The 22874-nt window shown below is 42.0% G+C and overlaps 1 protein-coding gene across 1 annotated transcript in view; it reads left to right on the forward strand.

The window, feature by feature from the left end:
- Window positions 1-22874, forward strand: part of LOC109916970 (lysine-specific demethylase 3A-like) — a 77549-nt gene that overhangs the window by 42309 nt on the left and 12366 nt on the right. The window contains exons 14-21 of the mRNA XM_048603022.1: window positions 1845-2025; window positions 3839-4017; window positions 5249-5515; window positions 16242-16413; window positions 19720-19810; window positions 20410-20540; window positions 20659-20778; window positions 21827-21966. Coding sequence (XP_048458979.1) covers window positions 1845-2025; window positions 3839-4017; window positions 5249-5515; window positions 16242-16413; window positions 19720-19810; window positions 20410-20540; window positions 20659-20778; window positions 21827-21966 — 1281 coding nt within the window. The remainder of the gene's footprint in view (window positions 1-1844; window positions 2026-3838; window positions 4018-5248; window positions 5516-16241; window positions 16414-19719; window positions 19811-20409; window positions 20541-20658; window positions 20779-21826; window positions 21967-22874) is intronic.

Below are 22874 nucleotides of genomic sequence, written 5' to 3' on the forward strand. Positions count from 1 at the left end.
ATATGATGAAGTGTTGTTTATGAGAATGATATACTGGCATTGGAGGCAGTCCAGAGAAGGTTCACTGGTTTGATCCCTTGTACGGAGGGACTGTCTTTATGGATTTAAGAAGGGGAAATCATGCTTGTCAAATCTGTTGGAATTCTATGAAGATGTAACTAGCAGAGTTGACAAGGGGAAGCCAGTCGATGTGGTATATTTGGACTTTGAGAAAGCATTTGACAAAGTCCCACATCAGCGATTATTGTGAGATTAAAGTGCATGGGATTGGGGGAAGTGTATTGAGATGGATAGAAAACTGGTTGGCAGAGAGGAAACGGTAGGAATTAATGGATCCTTTTCAAATTGGCAGGCAGTAACAAGTGGGTGCAACAGAGATTGGTCCTGGGACCCCAGCCGTTCACAAGAAACATTAATGATTTGGATGAGGGATCAAAATATAACATCCCAAAGTTTGCAGATGATACCATGTTGGGTGGGCTGGTGAACTGTTACGTGGATGCAGAGATCCTTCAGCATTATTTCGACAGGTTGGGTGAATGGGCAAATCAATGGCAGATGCAGTATAATTTGGATAAATGTGAGGTTATTCACTTTGGAAGCAAAAACAAGAAGGTAGATTACTACCTGAATGGCTGTAAATTGGGAGAGGGGAGTGTGCAGTGGGACCTGGGTGTCCTTGTGCACTAGTCGCTGAAGGTAAGCATGCAGGTGCAGCAGGTGGTAAAGAAGGTAAAATGCTATGTTGGCCTTCATTGCGAGAGGTTTCGAGTACAGGAGCAGGGATGTGTTGTTGCAGTTATACAGGGCCTTGGTGAGGCCACACTTAGAATATTGTTCAATTTTGGTCTCTTTTTCTGAGGAAGGATGCTCTTGCTCTCGAGGGAGTGCAGCGAAGGTTTACCAGGCTGATCTCAGGGATGGTGGGACTGACATGTGGAGATATTAACTAAGTTGGGATTGTTTTCATTAGAGTTCAGACAAATGAGTGGGGATCTCATAAAAACTTACAAAATTCTAACAGGACTGGACAGGGTAGATGCAGGGAGGATGTTCTCAGTGGTAGGTGTGTCCAGAACCAGGGGTCACAGTACGAGGATTCAGGATTGACAATTTAGGACGGAGATGAGACATTTCTTTACCTAAAGAGTGGTGAGCCTATGGAATTCATTACCACAGGAAATAGTTGATGCCAAAATATCGAATGTATTCAAGTTGCAGCTAGATATAGCACTTGAGGTGAATGGGATCAAAGGTTATGGTGAGAAAGCAGGATTAGGCTATTGAGTTGGACGATCAGCCATGATCGTGATGAATGGTGGTGCATGCTCGAAGGACCGAATGGCTGCCTCCTGCTCCCATCTTCTATGTTTCTGTCTTATGAGGACAGGTTGAGTAAATTGGATTTGGACTCACTGAAGTTTAGAAGAATGAAAGGAGACTTTATTGAAATATATAATATTCTTAGAGGGTTTGAAAGTGTATGGAAATGTTGTTTTTCCCTCCTGGGAGATTCTAGGACCAGAGGTCATAATCTCAGCGTAACGGTTCACTGTTTAAGACCGAGAAGGAGGAATTTCTTATGAGGATAGTGTGTGTGGAAATCTTTGCCACAGAAGGCTAGTGAGGACAAGTATATTGAAGCTGAAATAGACAAGGTTTTAATCACTGAGGGAATCAAGGGAAAGACAGAAGAGTGGAGCACATCAGCTGCGATCTTATTAAATGGCAGAACAGACTTACTGCGCTGAATGGCCTCCTTCTGCTCCTGTAGTTTATGGTCTTCTGGAATATATGGTGTATATCATTCTGGATTTTTAAATATTTTTATTTTAATATTCCAGAAATTAAATAACAGTGTGGTTTCCAGTGAGACTTCAACCTGTAATAAACCACCAGCCTCTGAATGCAACTCCGTGCAGAGTGTGATGAACAGCAGCAGTGCAGCTCCCATCCCTGCTCCAACTCTGAGAAAGGAAGAGAACTCTCCCTTCAACTGGATGATGGGCATCGGTGATGTTAAAGGCAAGGAAGAGAATAAATGGAGTCTTTCCTTCTAACATGCCTTAATTCCCTCAACCCTCCGCCCCAAATTTCCCTTCCTGTCTCCACGGATGAGGAACACAGCTATTCCACTCACTGAATCCCAGCGTATTTTACATGCCTCACCTTTTTCCCTCTGATCTACAATCCCAGCCAATGTAATCCGTAGCCAAGAACCAAAATACTCTCTTCACGGACCTCTGCCCCCTTTCCCGTGCAACCACTTTCACCCTACCATGTGGCTACCAGATCTGCACTCCCTCACTCTTGCGCGCTTTCATTCTTAACAAAATTTGTTTGTAAAATCATGAGGTGCATGGATAGGGTGATCAGCCAAGATCTTTTTTCCCGGGTGGAGGAGTCCAAAACTAGAGGGTATAGTTTTAAGATGAGAGGGAAAAGATTTAAAAGGGACCTGAGGGGTAGCTTTTTCACACAGAGGGTAGCGTGTGTCTGGACCTAGCTGCCAGAGGAAATGGTGGAGGTTGGTACAATTACAACATTTAAAAGGCATCTGGACAGGTGTATGAATAAGGAGGCTTTAGAGGGACGTGGGTCAGATTGGGATGTCTGGTCGGCAAAGACGAGTTGGTCTGCAGGCTCTGTTTCCATGCTGTATGAATATGACTATGAAGTAAGAAAACAATTGCTAGAATATTCTTTCCACATCATAGGTTATGTGAGCCATTAAATTTAGAGGTCAGTTGGATGCAGAGGAATTAGAATGCTGAAAGTGTATGCAGTGGTTAATGGAATGTTCCTGTAATCATTGCATAGTTATTTTTGATAAGCTTACACTAACGACCCAACACTTAATAATTCAGTGTGAGCATCACCCCATTCAGTAATCTAGCCGATGAAAGCAGTAAGCACCAATGCTGACTGCGCAAAAAAAAAACACACAATCACCTCATAAAATTTACAGCGCATTCTAAAGTCCTGGAATGAGTTGCGTGATAGTAATCACTCACTTCATAAATTGCCTGAGCTTTGCCCCTGATTTTGCTTTTGGAAATGATAGTCTGTTGTGTAGATGATTTGATTAGATAGCTCCCTTCCAATTGCTGCAGTGGTTCATGGCTTGTATGGAAATGTTAACTTGGATTATTTTTGGAAATGTGGAAAATCAAGCACATCAATGATTGGGAATTTTCATTGCTCACCTGCATCCTCTGCTGGTAGGTGTGGGATATTGCAGTAGTAATTCTTGAAAAAACTTCAGATCTTTGCAATGATTAGGAAAGTGAAAATGATGCACATCCTCAGCAGGTTTAGTCGAGTCTGTGGAGAGAGAAAGAGAGGTAATGTTTCAGCTCAAGGACTTTTCTTTAGAACTTAATGTCCAGCACTAGGAGAAATCCTGATTCTCTTTCCCAGGACTTTAAGCGTCTCATTTAAGGTGGTGAGTTCAAGGAGTTGGCAGAGCAGAACAGGTACAGATGGAGCTGCATCATCTGGTCAGTTGGCAATGGGTAATAAATGTTGTCCTAACCAGCGATGCCCATGTCCCATGAACAAACATAAGAGTATATTTTCTGTGCTTCCACTAAATATTTATTTGAATACATCTGCAAAGGGGAATTGTCAAGTTGACATTCTGGATATCCAAACACACACAAAATCAACTTGCTTTTTGTTTTTGTTTCCAGGGTTTGTTTATTTATTGTAAATTTGCTGGGCTTGAAACATTTAGAACTTCATCCCAGGAAACAAAATCAATTCAGAGTTTGGCCATATAACTAAAATTCTGATGTTTACGTGGTTAATTAACATTAACTCTGCACCCTTCCTACAGGAAACCTACAGCGACCTTTCAGTAAAGAGACAAAGCCTGTTGGCTTGTTTGACTCCTTCAGCACTTTGTCGAAGTCTTCGGCATCGCTGCAGACGTTCAACAGTTTGTTAACGCTCTCACCCAGTAACTGCAGCACCACCAGCTCATTGAGAAATCTCCTCTCTACCAGCTTGGGGAAGGTGAGCTTTATTTCTACCCATTGGACACCTGTCATGTGTTTGGCCTTTCCTATTTGTTTAATTTTGCATGTTTTCTTTTAAATTGTGTGATGGAAGTGCATTAAATCATCACAGTGTCTTTTTCTTCTGTGTGGCAATCATGGTTCTGGACTTGTAATCCAAAGACAGTCCATTAAAACTCTGCCACAGTAAATTTTGAAATTGGAGTATGTTTAGTGATTATTCTTCTTTCAGTAATTAGGTAATGCAGTAGCTTCTGTCACAAGCACCAAACTAGTTCACTAATATTCTTTAGGGTGATCAACCAATTATTGCTACCTGACTGTGGCCCCAAACCTACATTGCACGGTGGTGTCTGGATGTCCTCAGGGTCTCAAAAGCCTCAGAGTTGTGTTCACTACACCCAAACCTGTAAATGGGTTAGAAAGAAAGAAAGACAGGAACACATTATGCAGGAGTCATAGAATCACAGAATCCCTACGGTGAAAGCAGGCCATTTGGCTACTTGAGTCCAAACTGATCCTCTGAAGAGCATCCCATCCAAACCCAACCTGGTACCCTGTCCCTGTTACCCTGCATTTCCCATGGCTAATCCACCTAGTCTGCATATCTGTGGATACTATTGCCAATTTAGCATGGCCGTTCCACCTAACTTGCACATCTTTGGACTATTGGAGGAAACTGGAGCAAACCCGCGCAGATACTGGGATACTGTGCAAACTCCACACAGACAGTCACCTGAGGGTGAAATTGAACCTGGGTCCCTGGTACTGTGAGGCAGCAGTGCTAACAACCATGCCTCCCCACACCTCACTTCCACTACTGCTCAGCTGGTTTTCCCTTCTCATATATCTAAGCAAGGAATCGATTAATTCCCATTGCCTGGTTCCCTCTCTAAACTCAAATATCTTGATACATTAACATTTTGAGTTGAAATGCAGTTACTTCAAGAAAGTGGCTCTCTACCGCATTCTCAAGGCAATTCGGGATCAGCAATAAATGTAGTCTTGTGAAATCCTGACAACAAATGTATTAAAAATCATTGAGAATCTACCGTGCCAACATGAAGCTGCTCTCATACTTTAAGCATCTGTTGAAATGATTGGTTTTAATTTATAAAGAAATTTTGTTGAATTGTTTGGAGAAGTTTGTTTGAACCAATGCTGTTCCTGTAAAAGAAGACAAGTGTTTAGATTTTGATTTTTCTTTCTTCTTTAAATGTTTGTGTTAGTCTGATACAGGATCAAGTACCACCTCCAACCTCCTCGATGACATATTTGCCTCACTGGTACAAAGTAAACCCCCCATAAATGGATCAATGGCAGCAAGTAAAACTGGTGATACCAGAGAGCTCCACAAGGCTGTGCCTGGGAAAGTGCTGATTTTTGGCTCCGACACCCCGCATACCTGGTACTGTGGTGGCCGTTTGCTGTGCTTGCAGGATCCAAGCAACAAGAACAATTGGAATATCTTCAGAGAGTGCTGGAAGCAAGGACATGTAAGTGTGGCACCTGGGAAGTTTTTTTTTTAAGAGCAAGGGCCAGGGTTGTGCAACCATCTACAGAAGACGCAGTATTCATTGTTATTGACTCGACAGAAATAAAGTCAACGCCGCATTACTTTAGTAGTGCTCAAGGGTCTTGCGGTGCAGTGGTAGTGTCCCTCCTCCAGGGTCAGAAGATCCTGGTTCAAGTCTGACCTGGTAGGTAATCATAGAGTTATACAGCATGAAAACAGACCCTAAGATCCAATCAGTCCATGCCAACCATAACCCCAAACTAAACTAGTCCCACTTGCTTGTGCTTGGTCTATATCCCTCCAAACCTTTCTTATTCATGTACTTATCTGAATGTCTTTTAAATGTTGTAACTGTACTTGCATCCACCACTTTGTCTGGAAGTTCATTCCACACACGAACCACTCTATTAAGGTAATGTGTCATAACAAATCCCAATAGGGTGACTAAAAGTTACTTTTGTTCACATGTCCAGAGCAGTAAGAAAATAGGAAATTCCTGTTCCTCTGCGTAGAATTGCAACTATCTCCCCTCTTTCTGATTTTTTTTTTCTCCCCTCTTTGATTCTGTAGCACTAGCTGCTTTCTTCTTTATCTTGGGTGCTCAACCAGTTGCCTGGGTGCAGAAACTACTCCTCCTTGTATTGTCACAAATATGGAATCACTTTACTCAATAGTGCACAGATTCACTTAATTATCATCATTTGGACTATGCTGAGGGCTGCCTAAAGCCTTAGTCACACTCCTGATCCTCCCTCCTTAAATCAGTAGGTCACACAATTCGACCGAATATTTCAAATTACAGCAGATGCTGGAAATCTGAAATTTTTAAAAAAAGTGTTTAACAATTAAAAAGAGAAAAATAGAGTTCATGTTTCACGCTGGGCACCTTCATTTTGAGGGAGGTGATAACCTAGTCATATTCTCCCTAGACTGTTAATCCTGGGGACCCAGGTTCGAATGTAGAATTTGTATTCAATAACAAAAAAAAATCTGGAATTGTTTTTTGACCTGGAGCGTAGAAGGTTGAGGGTGACCTTACAGAGGTTTAGAAAATCATGAGGGGCATAGATAAGGTTGGGGGACTTTCAAGACTGGGTGTGCATGTTTTTAAGGTGAGAGGAAAAAGATTTAACAGGGACCTGAGGGGCAACATCTTCACACAGAGGATGGTTCGTGTGTATGGAATGAACTGCCAGAGGAAGTGTTGGATGCAGGTACGGTTACAGCGTTTTGAAGACATTTGGATAAGTACGTGAATAGGAAAGGTTTGGCTGGGTATGGGCCAAAGGCAGGCAGGTGGGACTAGTTTAGTTTTGGAACATGGTTGGCGTGGACTGATTGGACTGAAGGGTGTGTTTCCATGCCGCATTAATCTAAGAAATTGATGACCATGAAGCTATTATGGAGTTGTTACCAGGATAAGATCAGCCATGATAGTGTTAAATGGTGGAGTGGGCTTGAAGGGCTGAATTGCCTACTCCTGCTCCTAATTCCTCATGTTCCAGTGTCATTAATCAGACTAGATAGAATTGTCATGCTAAATACTAACTTCTGTGGTGCAGTGGTTGCAACCCTACCCCTGGGCTAGAAGACCTATGTTCAGATCCCACCCGTGACTGTCGCAACATGTCGGAACAGATTGGGTTAATGAGTTTCAAGAAGCAAAAGGTAGATATTTTTTAAAAAATTAACCAATGTTGGATCCAGCCTAATACCTTCTAAAAGGCTGTTGCTGTCATCTGCCCTGTTTCCTGACTGGCTGCCTGCATACTTTTACTTGTCCCAGTGTTTTGGTCAGTTGGTTTATTTACACTTAACCATTCACTCATTCTTGCATATGAACAGATGAATTAGGGATGGGTGTATTCCCCTTGTAATAAATGCGAGCATTGCATTTGCCTTCCTAATCACTCTGCAGATTTGTGATTCATGTACCAGTGCACTCAGATCCTTCTGTACCTCAGTTCTGCACTCTCTCTCCGTCTAAGTAATATATTGCTTTTCTGTTCTTTCTGCCAAAGTGGAAGACTTCGTAGCTTCCTTCTGTCCTGTTCACAACTTGCTTTTCTACCTATATCTGTATCATAATAAATTTAGCAATCATACATTTCATCCCTTCTTCCAAATCATTGAAATAAGTTGTGAATAATTGAGACCCCAGTGGTGATCCATGCTGGAGTCAACTTATCATATCTTGCCAAGCTGAAAACTACTCATTTATGCTTACTCTGTTTCCTGTTAGCTAATCAGTCCTCTATCCAGCATGTTACCCGCGACACGATATTTTATCCTCACAGGGCTCTTCTCACTAAATCTTTTTACCTTTTGTTGGATGATGCAATCACTTGGTAACATTACCTTGTATATTTATGTGGCATTCTTTTTAGCAAGACAAGATAGCGCAATTTATTTTTCATATATTCCAAATTAAATAGAATGCCATACAATAAATCTTCTCATTTCATTTCCAAAACTGGATCACGCATACATTGTAATCAATCCCTCTACCCCTACCACACTCATTGATCTTCTGCAGAAACACTACCAATAATCAGAAAGTCGCTTAGTTAAGGATCAGCAATATTTTGAACTACTTGTTCTAGAATTTGTTCAGCTACATCCCTTGATGTATTAATAATGAATGCCTTTGAAGCATTTGGTGATCTTCTAGTTGGAGCCCTTGTGGGGAGCCAGTACGTTGTTACATAGCCTTCTTTCCCATTGTAAAGCTATCTTTTTGGAGTGAATTTGAACTGTTTAGTTAAATTTCAGCTAAGCATTCTTGCAAAACTAAGAGATGTAGAAGGCTTGATCTCTTAAGTGTTCACTCATGGGATGTGGGCATTCCTGTCTGGGCCAGCATTTGTTACCTGTCACTAGTAGCCTTGAGAAGTTGGTGGTGAGCTGCCGCCTCAAATTGCTGCAGTCCATGTGCTGTGGGTTGACCCACAATGCCGTTAGGAAGGGAATTCCAGGATTTTGATCCAGCAACAGCGATTATATTTCCAGGTCAGGATGGTGAATAGCTTGGAGGGGAGCTTGCACTTGGTAATGTACCCATACATCTGATGCCCTTGTCCTTGAAAGTAGTGGTGAGTTTGGAAGGTGAGAATCTTGGGTAAATTTCTGCAGTGTATCTTGTAGATAATGCACACCGCTGGGACTGAACGTCGGTGGTGGAGGGAGTGGATTCTTGTGGATGTGGTGCCAATCAAGTGACTGCTTTATCCTAGGTGGTGTATCAAGCTTCTTGAGTGTTATTTGGAGCTGCACCCATCAGGCAAGTCCATCACTCCCCTGACTTGTGCCTTATGGTGGACAGGCTTTGGGAAGTCAGAAGGTGAATTATTCACTGTATTTTTCTAGCCTTGGACCTGCACTTGTTGCCACTCTGTTTATATCAAAACTACTGTTGAGTTTCTGGTCGATAGTAACTCCCAGGATATTTATAGTGATGGTAACACCATTGAATGTCAAGTGGCAACTGTTAGTCTGCCTCTTATTGGAGCTGGTCATTGCCTGGCATTTGTGTGGTATGAATGTTACTTGCACCTTGTCAGCCAAAGCCTGCGTATTGTCCAGATATTTTCCAGTTCTTCATAGGGAGATGAATATAAATACATATCCAAGGTTTACCCTGTTTTCTTTTCTGAAAGCATTTTACAGATGCTTTACGAAGAGAAATATAGCCGGAAGAGAAATATAGCCGGCCCTTCTTCCCCTGCCCAGCTGACGTTCTGGCCTGTTCCCTTCATCCTACCCATCCCCACCCTGTACCATACATAGTAACCTTTTGATGTGGCACCTTGTCACATGTATTCTAGAAATCTAAGTGCAGCACATCCGCAAGTTCCTCTTCATCTACATTTGTCGTTAACTTTAAAGAACACCAGTAAATGAACCAAATCTGAACTCCCTTTCATTGTTGATTGTGCTTAGCTAAATTAGAGATTTCCTAATTGCCCCCTACAACCACCTTTAATAGATCTCAGTCCCAGCGGTGATGTATTATCTACAAGATACTCTGCAGAAATTCATCCGAGATTCTCACCTTCCATCTCACGACCACTTCCAAGGTCAAGGGCATCAGATGTATGGGTACGTTACCAAGTGCAAGTTCCCCTCCAAGCTATTCACCATCCTGACTTGGAAATATAATCACTGTTCCTTCACTGTTGCTGGGTCAAAATCCTGGAATCCCCTTTCTAACGGCATTTCCCCTGTGGCTGATGTTGAGCTCTCTGACCTGCAGTTTCCTGCTTTCTGTCTCTTTTTCCGTTCTTGAATTTGGGATTTTCCCAATCTGATGGGACCTGTTGTAGGTAATTTGGCTACTTATTAAGAAATCTCAGAAAATCAAATACTGAAACAATGATTTAAACTTAATTGCATGTAGCAACCAAAATAAGACCCCTCGAGTAAGCAAGTTAAGCCTTGCAACCCAACTTGGTTATTACCCGATTAATGATGGAATCTGGCTGGGATTTCACCAACCAGTGTCTGCCTCTAGAAGAGTCTAGGGTTTGATCCTTATGCAGCATTGTCCTTCGAACAAAAACAAAGTTGCTGGAAAAGCTCAGCAGGTCTGGCAGCATATGTGAAGATAAAAATCAGAGTTCACGGTTCAGGTTCTGTGACCCTGCCTCAGAACTGGTTCTTCGAAGCTCTGCTCCTGACTTGTTCTTCTTTTGGATTCTTATACAGTTTTATCTCTTTCTAGTTTGTGGTACAACATAATTAATGAATCATTCGATTCTTTCATTCCCAACATTGATTGCACTCCTGGAGACCTAAAGTCTATAGCTTGCCTTCTTCTTAGAACTAGCTCCCATATTCCATCTTACATTCGGGGTTTGCTGTCTGTTTAAAACACGGCTTTTCCTACAATTTAACTCCTTAAATTCTTCTGAAGGGCATTAAAGCATCTACTTTATCAAGCAAGTACCTAAGCAGTTTTGTTTACATAATCTTGCCAAGATATGGCTGATTGCTTTCAGTTAACAACTTGCCTTGCTCTGTTCCATCTTGAGAAACCGCTTACGTTCTTTAATTAGATAAAGTGTAGAACTGTAACAATTAAGGGTGGTTCACTGATACCAGAAGACAAGTAGGCTGTGAATCTAGGCCTACATTCTCTTCAGTTCTGTCTGCCATCTGCTTGATGAATATTGCTCTATGAAAACCATTCTTTGAGGTACCACTTGATGAGAACTACTCTCTGAGGATCCCCCTCTGGCATAGGGACTTATTGTTATGTTTCTGGGGGCATGGTTTTTTCCCTCTGTGTCGGTCAATTGTCTGACCCCTTTTGGCCAATAATCATGCAACAACTACTCATGATGTCAAATGATTGTTGTCCCTTTGCCCACCTCAATTTGAAGGTTTGTTTTTGTTCCTTTTAAGAACAAAACCTTATTTTCGGAAACAGTACACTGATAGTAGGGTGCATTTGGCACCAGATAAACTCTTGATACTAGTTCAATGCATGGAATTCTGTGTTTCTTGTAATTCTTCCCTTGGTTTCCATGTGAGAGATTTTTGGAGAGTTAAGTGCTGTTGTAATAACTGTTAAATGAAATATCACGCTGCCAGTAAATACAAGGGAAATTCAGTTTTTTAGGGACCCCAGTATTCATCTATACAAATCCCTTGCTATCTGGTTTTGGCTAGTCTACTCATTTCTCCCACATTAATATTTTAGTTGCTCTTTGCCATTCTTTATATTCCGTTAATTCTTCTGAGCTACCAAGTATCTTTACAGAATTATAGGTATTTTATAATCAGCCAGTTCAGAGATGTTATGACACACCTCTGGTGCAGTTCAGACTGAACCTGGGCCTTCTGACACCACAAGAGCCCTCATTCTACAACACCTGGCAGGGGTGGGATGTGAACCCATTCCTTCAAAGAGACTGGAACGTTAAACTAGTGCCTTACATTGCTCAGCCATGCTACCCCTAAGTTTAAATTTCTAATCTTTGATTCACACTTCCGTCCCTCAAACTGAATGAGCTACTCCTCCATCAATTCCTCTCTTCCTGTCCTAATTATCACGAATCCTTGAGTATTCAGGTCCCAGTATTTGTCATCTTATAGCCATATCTTTGTAATGCTGATCAGAACATGGATCTTTTCTCTGTCTGCGCTGTTAATTCATCTGCTACAAATGCTACATGCATTCAGATACAGAATCTGTCTTTTGACTATTTTTGTAACCTCCTAGCCTTATCTGGTGCATTCTAAGAATTACTAACCCTACCCCTTCTTGCTGCAATGTAATCATCATTTTCCCTTTACCTTGCTTTCTTGCCTTGTCCTTTCTCTTAAATTTTGGAAGATATGATTAGTTAAATTGTTGACCCCCATGGTTTAGTTTAAAGCCCTCTCAACCTGCCTAGTTATGCAACTTATTAGAACACATGGGGAACAAAAAATGGCACAGAAACTGAATAGTCAGTCTTCACAGTGGAAGACACCAGCAGCAAACCAGAATTTTGAGTGTCAGGGGGCAGAGGTGACTGTAGTGACCAGCACGGTTCGGTTGAAGACCATCCCAGTGGAATAAATTCTCAATTTCCCCAGTATTGGTGTCGCCATCCTAGGAGTTAAAAAATCTTTCGTCCCACAATATTCGTTGACCTATGCACGTAATTCTCAAATCTTATTTATTTCCAATGTCATTTTGCTCGCCCGGGCTATAATCAAGAGATTGTTAACTTTTTAATGGTTTGCTTTTCAATTGAACTTCAGTGGCTCCTACTCCCTTAGCTAGTTCTTCCTTGCTAGTTATACATATGTCATTGGCACAATATGGACTGTCCCTCCCTTCCCACAGCATGTTGTCCCCCTGACCCAGAGAAGATGTTCCAAACTCTTGCACTAGGCAGACACAGCCACTTTGACTTCTGCTTTCGGATACAGAGAGTTTTGTCATTGGCCCGTGGTTGTACCGCTCCCTACTATCACTACGTTCCTTGAATGGCCTCCTGTGCTGTGGTCAGTTTGCTCATCTTACTGCAGCCAGCACTTTCATCCAGCAACTCAGGAATTTTTTTCCATGCCCCTCCCTCCCTTCTACCTACAATTAAGTGGAAACTTGGTCACAATGTTTTCTTGGTGCACATCCTTTAGGACTTGACCCTTTCACCTGATTTGTGCTGTGATAACTCAAAAAACCTGTCAGGAAAGGAATGTTGGTTATTGTTGATCATTAAAATAGAGCCACTACTCTTGGCATGCACAAGCTATCCCTAGCCTGGGACAGATACTTTGGCAGACCCGCCCTTAGGTCTACTTTATTTTTATTTATATCTGGAAGTGCTATCACACACGACTAAACCTTTCTCCCCCTAGCACCAAATCATTTTTTTTTGTTTTTAACAAGTAACCACCACCTTGGTCTGCTTTTTTTCCCTCTAATTAGCCTGTTCAGAGATGTTATTGCATACCTCTGGAGCAGGTGGGACTTGAACCCATGTGTTCTGGCTGGGTCTGCTTTATACTATCTAATCAACCTGGTCAGGGATGTTGTTGCACACCTTCGGGGTGGATGAGACTTGAACCTGAGTCTCTTGGCTCAGAGATGGGGACACTACCACTGCACCACAAGGCTCAGGTGATAAGTTCTAGCTAGATAGGCCATTGCTTGTTGCCAAGGGAACTTGTACACAGTGAGCTTTTCAAGGAGATTAATTAGTGATTCCCCATGGGCCTTGCAGAAGTTGTCACAAATGCCAAGTACCCTTTGGAGCTGCAGCCGTTACTGGCAATTTGTTTAGCACAAAATGTCTTACAACAGGGTGTGTTCCCATTAAATAAACAGATCAGGCAGTGCTACACAGATAGCTATGTTCCACTTCAATACACCAGCACTTTTAATATTGTACACAATAATAGGAGCAGGTTATTCAGCCATTCACATCATGGCTATGGAGATCAGACATTGTGGCGAAGGTTAGCGGGAATCTAGACAATTGGGAACTAGTTAAAAGCCAGCAGAGGGAAACTAGAAAAACAATAAGGACGGAGAAGATGAAATATGAGAGTAAGCTAGCTAGTAATACAAAAGAAGATTGCAAGACACTTTTTTAAGATATCTAAAGTAGGAGAAAGAGTGGACATTGGACTGCTGGAAAATGAGGCTGCAGAAGTATTAATGAGGAGCAAAGAAATGGCAGAGAACCTGAATATTTAGTCTCCACAGTGGAAGAAACCAGCAACATACCAGAACTTTTGAGAGTCAGAGGGTAGAGGTGAATGTAGTAACCATCCTCAAAGGAGATGGTGCTGGGGAAGCAGAAAGGTCTGAAGGTGAATAAATGACCCAGACCAGGTGGACTACAACTCAAGGATCCGAAGAACATAGCTGTGGAAATTGTGTAGGTATTGGTGGTGATCTTTTGGGAATCACTGGAGTCAGGGAGGCTCCTGGAGAACTGGGAAATGGATGATGTAACACGCCTGTTAAGGAAGAGAGGGATGCAGAAGACCAGAAACTATAGGCCAGTTAGCCTGAACTTCATCGTTGGTAAGAATTTTGCACCAGTACGAAAGATGAGATTGTGGAGTGCTTTGGTAAAATAGGGCTCAGTCAGCATGGCTCCATCAAGGGGAGGTCATGCATGATGAATCTTGTTAGGATTCTTTGAAGAGATAACAAGCAAGTTAGAAAAAGAAGAACCAGTGCACGTGATGTGTTTGGATTTCCAGCAGGCTTTTGATAAGGTGCCACAGAGGAGCTGATAAATAAGATAAAAGCCCATATATTAGGGGCAAGGTACTGGCATGGATAGAGAATTGGCGGACTGGCAGAAGATAGAGTGGGGATAAAAGAGTCTTTTTCTAGATGGCAGTCAGTGACTAATGGAATTCTGCAGGGATAAGTGTTGGGACCTTAGCTATTCGTGTTATACATTAACCATCTGGATGAAGGAACTAAGGGCATTGTTGCTGAGTTTGCAGATGACACAAAGATAGGTGGAGGGGCAGGTAGTGTTGAGGAAGCAGGAAGGCCCCAGAAGGGCTTGGACAGGCGAGTAGATTGGATAAAGAAGTGGCAGATGGAATAAAATGTGGGGAAAGTGTGAGGTTGTGCACTTTGGTAGGAAGAATAGAAGTGTAGACTATTTTCTCAATGGGGGAATGTGCAGAAATCTGAAGCACAAAGGGACTTGGGAGTTCTATTTCAGGATTTTCTTAAGGTTAACGTCGATCTATTTGGCAGTTAGGAAGGCAAATGCAATATTAACATTCATTTCAAGTGGGTTAGAGTACAAGAGCAAAGATTTACTGCTGAGACTGTACAATGCTCTGGTTAGACCGCATTTGCTTTACTGTGAGCAGTTTTGGACTCCATATCCAAGGAAAGATGTGCTGGCCTTGGACGGGGTCCAGAGGAGGTTTACAAAACTGATCCCATGGATGAAGAGCTTGTCATATGAGGAATGATTGAGGACTTTGGATCTGTACTCAACTGAGTATAGAATACTGAGAGGCCTGGATAGAGTGGAGATGATCTTTCCTATGAAAGACTAGGACCTGAGGGCACTGTGTCAGAGTGAAGGAACTGAGATGAGGAGGCATTTCTTCAGCCAGAGGGTGGTGAATTTGTAAAACTCATTGCTGCAGGAAGCTGAGGCGGCAAAATCATTGAGTATTTTTAAGACCGAGAGAGGTCCTTGATTGGTAAGGGAATCTGGGGTTACAGGAAGAAGGCAGGAAAATGGAGTTGAGGAACGCATCAGCCATGATCAAGTGGGCCAAATGGCCTAATTCTGCTCCTATACATTATGATCTTACGGCTAGTGTGTTGCCTAAGTTCCATTCACCAGCCCATACTCTTGTTTAACAAGTATCACAACTTTAAAATTATTAAATGAGCTCATGCCTACTCTTTTAGTTCCTTGTTCACCATTGCTCTCCCTCCGTCTCCCTCTCTGTCTCCCGTCCCACCAGCACCCTTTCTTCTGTCTCTTACCACCCTTCCCAAAAAAAATACTGGTGGAGAGAGTGTGTATTTACTCAGCTGCTTTTAAAACCCAGAAACCTCAGTCAGTCACCCCCGAGCTTTCTACATTCCAAGAAATAAAAAACTAGTTAATGTTGGATACTTGATGACATTCTAGTGAACTTGCACTAGGTTCCTTCCAAAGCTACTGTATCCATTATAAGGTGTGGTGCCCAGAACTGAAACACAGTTTGGCTGATGTAGTATGAAAGTGCTCTGCCCAGCCGTAACAAAAATTTCTCTTCTCTTTTTTTACACCTTTCAGCTATAAAGTTGAACGTTGTATTAGCTTTCTCTTCGTCCCTGAGTACTTCATTTCATGTAATCTCCACATGTCAAACCAAAATCTCTTTTAACTTTCATTTCCTGATTTTTTTTTTCTTCTGTTTGCAGTTTATTACTCTGGTCTGACCTTGTTGGTCTACATCTTGTTACTGCCGAGGATCTGCACGGTTTGAGATCATGAACTGTCCACCCCATTTTCCTCCTCCAAGTTGTCCTCCTATGACAAAATGTTTGCCTCTTATAATAACTCATCACGTGGCTAGGTTTTAACATTTTTGTCTCATTTCTGTTCTATAAATACAATGTGTAATGGTAAACTTGCCTTCCATCACTTCCTGCTCCTAACTGCTTTGTTCTTTACTGCAGACTTGGGCTTCCTCTTAACAATGGTTTAATTTGTACAAATTTTATTTAGCCGGTCATTGTATCTGGAGTTCACACAAAATTACGTGAAGAACTCTGGAAGCCAGAAGCATTTGGGGAAGAGTTTGGAGAACAGGATGCTGATCTGGTTGATTGCAGAACGAACACAATTATTGCTGGTGCGAAAATCCGAGACTTCTGGGATGGATTTGAAGACCTTTCACGTAAGTGGTGGGGTTGCTTTTTATGAGGTTGTTTACTTTGGCAGGAAGATTGAAAAGCAGGGTGTAACTTAAACAGAGAATGACTGTGGAAATCCCAGCTGCAGAAGAATCTGGGTGTTCTAGTTCATGAGTCACAAAATTTAGTATCAGGTTTTGTAAGGAATTAAGGTTGACAACACTAATGGAATATCATCCATTATTAGGAGAAGAATTGAACATGAAAGTAGGGATGAAAAGAACAGAAGTTACTGGAAAAGCTCAGCAGGTCTGGCAGCATCTGTGAAGTGAAATCAGAGTTAACGTTTCGGGTTCAGTGACCCTTCCTCAGAACCGGACCTGAAACATTAACTCTGATTTCTCTTCACAAATGCTGCCAGACCTGCAGAGCTTTTCCAGAAACTTCTATTTTTGTTTCTAATTTAGAGCATCTGCAGTTCTTTCGGTTTTTATGAAAGTAGGGATGTTATGCCTCAGTTATACAGGTGAGATTACGTCTCAAATACTGTATGCAGTTTTAGTCTCCTTACTTAAGTAAGAATATAAATGTGTTAGAAGAGGTTGATGACTGGAGTGGGTGGGTTGTCTTATGAGGATAAGTTGAACAGTCTGGGCTTGTTTCCCCTGGAGTTTGGAAGAGTGAGGGTGTTATTTGATTGAAGTGCATAGGATCCTGAATGGTCTTGTGAAGGTGGACATGTTTCTTGTTGTGGATGAGTCTAGAACTAGGGGCCAGAGTGTAAAAGTTAGCCATCTCCCTTTTAGGACTGGGCTGAGGAGAGGTTTTTTGAGGTTGTGTCTGACTGAAGTGGAAGTGGTATCGTTGAATGTATTTCAGATTCTTTGTCGACAGGAGCACACCTGTTAATTGCAGGAATGTGGAATTTGAAAGAAACAGCTTGGTTAATACCTTCTTGAATGACAGAACAGGCTCCAGGGGCCGAATGGTTTACTTCTGCTCTCAATTCACCTGTCTGTGTACAGCATCTGTCACCACCTCAGGATTTGCATAAGTGCTTAGTCAATGAAGTACTTTGAAGTGCAGGCATTGTTATGATGTAGGAAATGAACAAGAAACTACCAAATTCAGCAATAAGATGGCCAGCTAATCTGTTTATGTGTGATGTTTTGTTACATTGAGAGGTAAATATTGGTTTTCTCTGCCCACCTGCCTGGGCAAACGTGGTTCATTTGAAAGGTGGCAATGCAGCACGCAAGTTCTGCATTGGATTGTCAGGTTTCAATTAGGAATTTATCTCTGGATTTTGGAACCTATGACCTTCTGACTTTGAGGCGAGAGCATGCCACTTAACCACAGTTGAAACCATTGTTCAAAGTGATATAAAGCTTTGTGTGACAAGGAGACCACTGTCAGGAGCCAAAGCAAACCAGCACCAAGATTAACCCTGTCCTGCTATTTGATTCAGAAATTAGTCCATATTAACTGTGGGTTTTTTTTTGTTTTTGGACCCTCAAACTGAACAGGATACATGTTGCCAGAGGTGGTGCTTGCTTCAATTGGGCCATGGAGTTTTCTGTCTGTAATACTTCGTACTTGAATACAGAAGAGGGGGAAGAATTTGTTCCTCTTCTCAAAATGTTGGAGTTTGTCCATTCTCCCCTTGTCTGCATGGTTTCTTCTGGGTGCTCAGATTCCCTCCTGCAGTCCAAAGATGCCCAGATTAGGTGGATTGGCCATGCTAAATTGCCCTGTGGTGTCCAGGATATGTAGGTTAGGTGGATTAGCCATGGCAAATGCAGGATTACACGGATAGGGTAAAGGAGTGGGTCTGGGTGGGATGCTGTTTGGAGGGTTGGTATGGACTTGATGGGTCAAATGGCCTGCTTCCACACTGCAGGGATTCTATTCTATGAACTAATAGAGAAGAAAAACTGGAGTAACCAGTGAAGGGTACTTGTGAAGAAGATGGTGATGATGATCTTTCCTGAGAGCTGACCATACTCGTATGAATTAGGAACTGAAGTAGGCCGTTTGGCCCCTTGAGCATCTTCTGTTTTTAATAATATCATGGCTGGTCTGATTGAGAATCCTACTTTCCTGTCTACCAGGAAAGATTTTTGACACCCTTATCACTTAAGAATGTCTAATCTAGCTTTAGAGAGATTCCATAATCCAGCCTCCACTGTTCTTTGCTGAAAAGCAGACCAAGACATATGGGAAACAAACACCAGTTCATGATTATTGGAAGGGAAGAATGGGTCAGTGTGTTTGGTGTCACCTGTTACTTGCGAACATGGAAAATGGCAACAGGAGTAGGCCATTTGACCCCATGAGCCTGCTGTGCTATTTAGCTAGATCATAGTAATCTTACAGTCAGCATCATTGCCCTGCTTTTCCCTTGATACCTTTAATAGCTAGAAATCTATTGACCGCTGCATTGAATATATTCAGTGATTGAGCTTCAGCGGTCCTCTGACATAAAGATTTCTAAAGATTCACCACCTTCTGAATGAAGAAAATTAACATTGCTGACTTGGCGTCGGTTGCTTTGGTTGTAGCAAGGTGGCATTTAAAAGTAAACTGTTCCTGCAACAAATGTTCATGTGCTTCATGCAGTTTAAATACTGTTGCTGTGATGCTGCTGTGGCTTTAAGAGGTGTATTTTATCCGGTTTTCTTTTAAGAGCAAGATCGAACGAGAGGTGAAGAGCTGTCTGTGGTCACGTAAACAGTTTGTGAGGACTTGGGGTTCTTTTTAAAAGGTTGGGACAATAGAAGATTGTCTAGATCTAGACAGCCTAGATTGGTGTGGCTGGCTCTCTCAGACCTGGATTTCTAGGTTTTTTTTTTAGCTTTTAGATTTGGTGGAAGATATTTATTCCCCTCTCTCGGTTACAACTAGAAGCTGGGGTTTCTGCGAGCGATGCGTGTGAGAAAATCTGATTTCTGAATTTGCCCTTTTTGCCAAGGGCTGTGTTTATGGGATTTTGCTATGCTGGAACAGTTAATTAATAATAGTTACTGTATCTATTATTCTGTTAAGTTTTCCAATGGGGTTGAGTTATTCTAAGTTCTTTCCTTTGTTGCATTTTAATAGGAGCATTTAAATAAATTGTGTTTTGCTTTATGTCGAGTAGTTTGATCAATCAAATTGTACCTGGACCACAGACACTTTATATTTGCCTTTAAAATAAGAAAAAGTTAGGGTCTAGGCTACCACCGTAAAATATTTTGACGGAGTCTGGTCTGGTCCAGTCCATGACACTATCTTAAAAGGAGAATGTAACTACTTTCCACAGTCTAGGTAGTTGTTTTCTGAAGTTTAACATTGACGTCTTCCTTTTAAAGGACGCCTTGCCACAAAAGAGAGAGTGCCTATGGCTTTGAAGCTGAAGGATTGGCCTCCAGGAGAGGATTTCAGAGACATGATGCTCTCTAGGTAGGTGATTTACTTTGCTAAAGATGTGACCATCAAAGAGCAGGTTATGCTGTACTGCAGGAAAATATGTTTTAACATTACACGCCTTTTATAGCCACAGAAGGAGGCTGTTTGGCCCATCATGTCAGCACTGGTTGACTAATAACTGACTTCACAAATCCCACTTTTCAGCTTTTGTCCCATTGCCCTGGAGACAATAGTAATGCAAGTGAATATCTATACACTGCTTCAATGTTTCGAGAGTTTCTGACTCGCCCTTTCAGGCAATGAGTTCCAGGCACCCACCACCCTCTGGATGAAAATAAATTCTCCTGAACTCTCCACTTAACCTTAAATCTGTGCCCCCAATTATTGACCCCCTTTACTTCCTTGGAGTACAGGCATTGCTAATAATTGTCCTTGAAGGTGGTGTTGAATGGTTGCCTCCTTTTTATTTAATTTATCCACCCCAATCTGAGGGTTGATAATCAGAGGGTTAATAACAGCGCTGTTAAGTCAGGAACTTCAGGATCAGGAGCGCCATTCTTTGTTGTAGCGCTGATGAAACATCTGTCATATGATCAAATGGTTCTTTAGTCGCCTGTGCCTTTTCTTTACAGATTTGATGACCTAATGAGTAATCTACCCCTGCCTGAGTATACCAAGAGAGATGGCAAACTGAACCTGGCCTCCAGATTGCCAGATTTTTTTGTTAGACCTGATTTAGGTCCAAAAATGTATAATGCTTATGGTAAGTGAGCCATGTTGACCTTTTTCATGTTTTGTGCTCATATTTGGAGGAATTTATGAAAGCGGTGGCCCCAACTGTAGATGGCTAACTCTCTTACTTTTTTCCTCCTATTTCTTAGGATTATTATCAGCAGAGGATAGAAAGTTTGGAACAACAAACCTTCATTTAGATGTGTCAGATGCTGCTAACGTTATGGTGTATGTAGGAATCCCCAGTGGCCAGCCTAACCATGAAGAGGGTGAGTGTTTAATGGCCCTGACCCTCTTAAGCTAAAATGACGATCACTTGTAATAAGTCAGTGAACGGCAAATCTTGCTACTTCACTGGGATTGCATATTCTTCGGTATGGGTTGTCACCTGTAGCTCAATGACCGTGGTGCACTTCTAAGTCCCAGGTTGTGGGTTTAACTCCTGCTCCAGATTCTCGAACACCAAATCTCTAAACTGATGCCCCAGTGCAGGAATGGGAGAGTGCTGCATTGTTGGGGGTGCTCTTCCTCTGTTCGTTTGATTTTTTTTTTTAAATCCTAAAAATGCTCTAGTTTTGAGGCCTGTTTAAACATCCAGGACCCCTGACATTGTGCTGAGGCACTGTTGGACTGTCAAAGTGGTAGCCTGCAGTGTGCACTTGAGGCTTAGATATGTCAAGGTATGCAGATGGGTATTTGCTCTTTTAAATTCCCTGATATGAATGTTGGTCTCAGTGGTAGAAACCTAGTTCCTTTTATGAGCAAATGTCTAACCTTTGCTGTTGCACCAAACAGTAGTGTTTGCTTAAAAGCCAATTTCAACCAGAATTGAAACATCAGATTCTCCAGCAAATTTCTGGACGAGTTGGACCGAAGAGTCTGTTTCTGTGGTGTATGGGTCTGACTCAATAAAGTGTGCCAGCTAGAATTGACACCAGCAGTTCATATTTCTAGGTGATTCACATTATTTGTAATTGTAACGATTCCCATAGAGCTAGTGGATCGTTGTGGGAATACCAGATGGTTTGACAGCAAACCAGGGATCGGTAATATCCGAGACTAATCCTGGGTTGGTGGGGGAGAGACAGGCAAGTAGCCACGGCTTTCTGTTCCTGATTTGATATTCAGAGTGTTGTTGGGAAATGCAGGTGTGTAGATGTTTTTCAAGGACCGGGTCAGACCTTTGGGACTAGAAGGGACAATAGTTTATAAAAGATATATCCAGCAACTGCTTTGCAATGCTGTTGGATATAGTGGTTGTTACAGAAAGGTTTAATCACACAGATTTGGTTAGTTGTTTAATTTTACATTGACCAGAAATCCTGAAGACCATGGAGGATGGTGACGCAGACGAGTTAACAATTAAACGCTTCACTGAGTCCAGTGAAAGGCCCGGTGCCTTGTGGCATATTTACTCAGCCAAAGATGCGGAGAAGATCCGAGACCTGCTGAGGAAGGTAACACTGGGAGGTGGTCACGGTTTGGCAGAAAACATATATCAGTATTTTGAGGTCGCTATCACTGGCAAAGAAGGGCCATATGTATGTCTGTCTTGTCTTCAAAGGCGATTCAAGTGAGAGGTGGTGGCACCTGAGATAGGGGAGATGATGCTGTTTCAGGTGGCCGTCTCTTTCACTACAATTTTTACCTTTTACACCACCTTACCTATCACATATCCTTTTGGCTTTCATTCAACTGCTCCAACCAATGAAAAATCCTTTGGCAGCACTCCTCCTAACCCCTACTGAGTTCTGTATAGAGTAACGTTGTTGCCTGTCTCAATTTGCCAAATGGCAACCATTCTTCTGTCTTTAATAAAGTCTTGCCTACAGCGTAACTGTCTTCTCTTTGCCAGCTGTTTCTTTTTCACCGCCCTCACTAAGAACCACCAAACTAACCTCAATGACCCCAATCCTCAGTGTCACTTGTTGCACTGCTCTTCCCTCACTGTTACACTATCCTTCTGCTGAAGGGGAAATCAAAATTCCTTTCCAACTAAAACCTTCAACCTCACTCCACTTCCTGGTCCCTTGATCCTAACCACACCTGACTATGGAGATGGAAAAATGTATACTGTGCTCTAGATGCATCCTCAGCACTGCCCTGTATAGTTGTAGCTAGACTTGTCTGCTTGTATATTCAAGGCTATTGTTTTATTTGCTTCCTGATTACTTGGATATGCAGTGATAATGAAATGATTTATGCACAAAGGCACCTAGATCTCTCTGTGCCACAGCCTTCTTTTGATTGATGAAGGCAGAGTGGTGGACATTGTCTATATGGAATAAAAACCAAAAGAACTGCTGTAAATCAAGAACAAAAACAAAGTTGCTGGAAAAGCTCAGCAGGTCTGGCAGCATCTGTG

This window comes from Rhincodon typus, chromosome 1 (assembly GCF_021869965.1).
Source record: "Rhincodon typus isolate 14 chromosome 1, sRhiTyp1.1, whole genome shotgun sequence".
NCBI lineage: Eukaryota > Metazoa > Chordata > Chondrichthyes > Orectolobiformes > Rhincodontidae > Rhincodon > Rhincodon typus.